The sequence below is a fragment of the Neophocaena asiaeorientalis genome, unplaced genomic scaffold (assembly GCF_003031525.2).
Source record: "Neophocaena asiaeorientalis asiaeorientalis breed wild unplaced genomic scaffold, Neophocaena_asiaeorientalis_V1.1 scaffold5, whole genome shotgun sequence".
Taxonomy (NCBI): Eukaryota; Metazoa; Chordata; class Mammalia; order Artiodactyla; family Phocoenidae; genus Neophocaena; species Neophocaena asiaeorientalis.
In genome coordinates this window covers 904,908-909,581 of record NW_020174698.1, presented here as the reverse complement: position 1 = coordinate 909,581, position 4,674 = coordinate 904,908, and the positions used below count along the sequence as shown (strand labels likewise).

Here is a 4,674-nt window from a genome sequence, read left to right as displayed (position 1 = left end):
GGGTCCCGCGGCTGCGCCGGGAGGAACCGTGGGTGGAAAAGCCGCTGCAGCTCAGCGGGAAGGGGGCTGAGGGAGCTGTCACTTGTTGCGGCTAATGAACGGTGCCCGACCGTGGAACGCAACTGTTTCTAAAATCTTTAGCTGTGCCCGCGATCCCCCAGCCTGCGCCCCTCAGCTCGGAGCCGGGAAGCAAGGGCAAGCGGGAGCAGCTGGCCATGCGGGAGAAGAGAGGACCGCGCCCCGAGAGCCCGCCTGGCTGGGTGCTAGGTGCCCGAGGGGCGCAGGTCCGGTCCCGCTTGCGGCCGCTGCCGGGGCTTCCGACCGCAGAGCGTCCTCCCTGACGGGGAAACCGCACGGGACACAACCCAACGCAGCTCGTCACCTACTTACAAATCGCTGTCGCTAGGATTCCCGCCACTCCTCTCAGACCAGCCCCCCACCCCTGCCACTTTTCGGAGTCCCCCGCCCCCGTCACTGCCTCCCCGGAGCTGCGGGGCAGTCGGACGCGGAGCCGCAGAGCCGCGAGGACGCCCGGCTGGAGCTGCCCTTTGCAGCCGAGCCGGCGCCCCCTGCCCTTCGCCGTGGTGTTGGGCGGGCTCCCCTGCCGCCCTCGCTCCGCTCCTCCCGGCTCTCTTCCCCGCTCTCCTTCCGCAGGTCTCGTAGCTCCACCACCGCCGGGTGCGGCGGGGCAGGCGCGATGCGGCAGCTGTGCCGGGGCCGCGTGCTGGGCATCTCGGTGGCCATCGCGCACGGGGTCTTCTCGGGCTCCCTCAACATCCTGCTCAAGTTCCTCATCAGCCGCTACCAGTTCACCTTCCTGACCCTGGTGCAGTGCCTGACCAGCTCCACCGCGGCGCTGAGCCTGGAGCTGCTGCGGCGCCTCGGGTTCATCGCTGTGCCCCCGTTTGGCCTGAGCCTGGCTCGCTCCTTCGCGGGGGTCACCGTGCTCTCCACGCTGCAGTCCAGCCTCACGCTCTGGTCCCTGCGCGGCCTCAGCCTGCCTATGTACGTGGTCTTCAAGCGCTGCCTGCCCCTGGTCACCATGCTCATCGGCGTCCTGGTGCTCAAGAACGGCGCGCCCTCGCCGGGGGTGCTCGCGGCCGTGCTCATCACCACTTGCGGCGCGGCGCTGGCAGGTGAGCGGGACCCGCGCGGACCCCCGGTACACCCCACCCCACCAGTCAGAGACCGCGGAGATCACTTAGGGCAAAGCCCTCACTTCCAGATGGGGAGACTGAGGCAGAGAGAGGCGGAAAGCTTTGAACGTGGTCGCTCGGCTCGAAAACGGTACTTCTGAGACCCAGCAGAGCCTTCCCCAGGGTTCCGGCCTCCCCCTTTCAGAGACCCCTCCCCCGCCCCCCGTCCTGGCTTCCGACCCCCGCCCGTCTCACTCCGTATCGCCCTTCCGTTCTCGCCCTCCCCCTTCCGTCTTCCCCCTTTATTCGTTCCTTCCTCCGGGAGGGGTGGGAGAGCCTCCTGAGCCTGGGAGCTAGAGTCCCCAGACCAAGACGGATGGAGGGGGCCGTGAACTTCCCTGGGTCACGCGGGGCCGGAGTAGGGAGGGACGACGGGAGCCAAGCTGGAGCCCCGGGGCTAGTTTGGGATCTCCGGCGCCGCGCGGGGGGCTGCGGGCGCGAGGCAGAGGCAACTGGATTGAGACCCGTGCGGGCCGGGCTTGGAGGACTGAGCGAGATGGGAGCTGGCGAAGCGGGATGCCTTCATTCGAGGGTCGAGGGGAGGGCGTTCTTCGCCCGGTTCCCAGCCCGCCGGCGGTTAGAAGCCACTAGCCGGGGCCCGCTCGCTCCTCCGGTGCCCCACGGAGGCGACAGGCGTACCACGCGCCTGGGTGACATCCGTGCCAGCTCGGGAAGCCACAGCGCCTACCCCGAGGGCATCTGCGCTGTCCTGGGCCTCTGTCTTGGATAGAGGTAGACGAGATACCCCCGGGGATAAGGAAGGGAAGGCGCGCCTCTCCTGCCTCGAACTGGGCGTTGACTGAACTTGGCTCTTCCTTTTGATAAGCGTGGGTAGAGCTGGGGCGCGAACCCTGTCTACTTTCCAACAGACGCCGTTGCCCCAGTGGGTACCCACCCTTGCCAACCCGGTGTCTCCTCTTTTTCCTTCCTGCCCTGGCTCCTCCGGCCTCTTGATGCGCTCCAGGAGCCGGCGACCTGACCGGCGACCCCCTCGGGTACGTGACGGGCGTGCTGGCGGTGCTGGTGCACGCCGCCTACCTGGTGCTCATCCAGAAGGCGAGCGCCGACACGGAGCACGGGCCGCTCACCGCGCAGTACGTCATCGCTGTCTCCGCCACCCCGCTGCTGGTCATCTTCTCCTTCGCCAGCAGCGACTCTATCCACGCCTGGACCTTCCCCGGCTGGAAGGACCCGGCCATGGTGTGCATCTTCGTGGCCTGCATCCTGATCGGCTGTGCCATGAACTTCACTACGCTGCACTGCACCTACATCAACTCAGCGGTGACCACCAGCTTCGTGGGGGTGGTGAAGAGCATCGCCACCATCACGGTGGGTATGGTGGCCTTCAGCGATGTGGAGCCCACCTCTCTATTCATTGCCGGAGTCGTGGTGAACACCCTGGGCTCCGTCATTTACTGCGTGGCCAAATTTTTGGAAACCAAAAAGCAAAGCAATTACGAGGACTTGGAGACGCAGCCCGGGGGACAGGAGGAGCAGCCAAGTGGAGGCCAGCTGCGGTTCGGCTTGGAGGAGCTGCCCGCGGAGGGTGGAAGTGGCGGGTCAGAAGGTGGGAAGGCAGCAGGTGGCGCCACTCAGCAGGGTGGGCAAGAGGCGAGGGGCAGCCCCAGAGGAGTCCCGCTGGTGGCTGGGAGCTCGCAGCTCTCAGACAGCCCTGAAGAAGTGAGCAAGAGGTCATTAAAGGATACTTACCTGGAAGTGTGGAGGTTAGTTAGGGGAACCAAGTACGTGAAGAAGGATTATTTGATAGAAAATGAAGAGTTACCCAGTCCTTGAAAAGGAAATGCATGTATGTATATATGTACATACACTTATTTTCTATGTTAGAGATGACATATTTTAATGAGGAGCCGCCCAATATTTTGCTTTGAGGAGTGGGGAAGGGAAGCAAAGAAAGAAGCTGAAACGCCTGACAGCAACAAAATTAACAACGGCGTGTGAATAATTTAGCGGGAGTTTAGCCGAGGCACCACAGAGAGGAAAGAATGTGACGGTGACTAAAATTAAGGCAGGGTTTCCGGCTGCAGACTCCCGGCACATTTTTTGTCATTATGACCATAACCACATATCTGCATGTACCGAGAGTCCTTCAACCACCCCCTACAAAGACGGAGTGTAGAAATGATAGCAGCGCTTAGTAAACTCAAAGGTTACATGCAGGGGCACCTTTTTGGAGATAGTTAGATCTATGGTTTTTACGGCCAGCTGGGAAGAGTATATTATTGAAATGACATTTTTAAATACACTGATGTTTACTGTTTATAGTCATCTGAAATATGTTTCCTCTAATATTTCCTCACTTTTAAAAAATATATAAGTGCTCTACTATTCTATTATACATTGGTAGAAAATGTTAAAGCTATTTTGAAACTATGAATCCTTAGCTTTAATCATGAAGTTTAAAGTTGGCTTTTAGTAATTGTAAAAACAATTGGAGAGGTTGTTTTGGTTCATTGCTTTATAATATTTATTACTGAATGCCATAACCTTTTTAAAAAACAGTTTTACCGTGTCCAGTATTCTCTCAAGTAAATGCAACGGCTGACGTATAATTCACTATTAACTGGAACCCAAACAGAAATGAGACCATTCTGTTAAGCTAGGCCTTTCAAGTTGCACTGCACATCCAAACCGTGTTACAAAAAGAGCAACTGCTATATTCACTTTATGATATTTTTCTATCTTAAATTTGTCAAAATAAAGTATGAGTCTCTCTGCTAAAAGGGATAATGTTAGAAATTTGTTCTAGACACATCTGTGTCCTCTTGCTGTTGTGTGGCGCGTGTCTGCCTTCCATGGTGGTGTTTTAGTATCTGGGATGCAGGGCCCATCCCATCAGGAACTTCCTAAATTAGCATGGCAGTTTGGTTTCAAACAACAACAGCATCAAAACACTCTCATTTTCCAGTCAAGGAAAAGTAAAGTAAAAATAAGTCCTGCCCCATGCTGTAGTATGAAAGCCATCCACAGCCGACTTCAGTTAACATAGAGTTTGAGACATAATAGTAGCGGGCAGCCCTCTCCTGGAGAGGTACTTGGAGGGTGAAGACACTCATTATTTGCCAGCATATTTCTGAGAGTCTCAGATGGTGGCCTCCTTTATTTTTCTTTATTTTTCCAAAAATCAAAACAGAGCAAAAAGCAGAGGCGTCGGTTTGTCTCCACAAGCTGGTTAAGTGACATTGTAATGGTTTGTAATGGTTTGTGACTGGGTCTGGTTGACTTGTTCTCACGGCAGTTGATTGTTTCCATAGGTACGTCTACAAGCCATTTAAGATGTAGGAGCTCTCACTTGGCTGCAGTTAGGAATGGTTGGCTAGAGTTATACTGGCTTCTTTCAAAATAAGCCTTAGTTGTAATGCCGGCATGCCAGAAGCCAACCTCCTGCTGCAACTCTGTGAAGCTGAGGATTAGTGAAAAGCAGCGAAGTTGAATGAAGTATATATATTTTTGTTAAGCC

The 4,674-nt window shown here is 56.4% G+C and overlaps 1 protein-coding gene across 1 annotated transcript; it reads left to right on the top strand.

Moving 5' to 3' along the window:
* The first annotated feature begins 697 nt into the window (after window positions 1-697).
* SLC35D3 (solute carrier family 35 member D3) lies at window positions 698-3,932 on the top strand. Its single transcript, XM_024759118.1, has 2 exons — window positions 698-1,136; window positions 2,161-3,932. Exons 1-2 carry the CDS (start codon window positions 698-700, stop codon window positions 2,988-2,990), a joined length of 1,269 nt encoding a protein of 422 aa, XP_024614886.1. The 3' UTR covers window positions 2,991-3,932.
* Window positions 3,933-4,674: the final 742 nt, after the last annotated feature.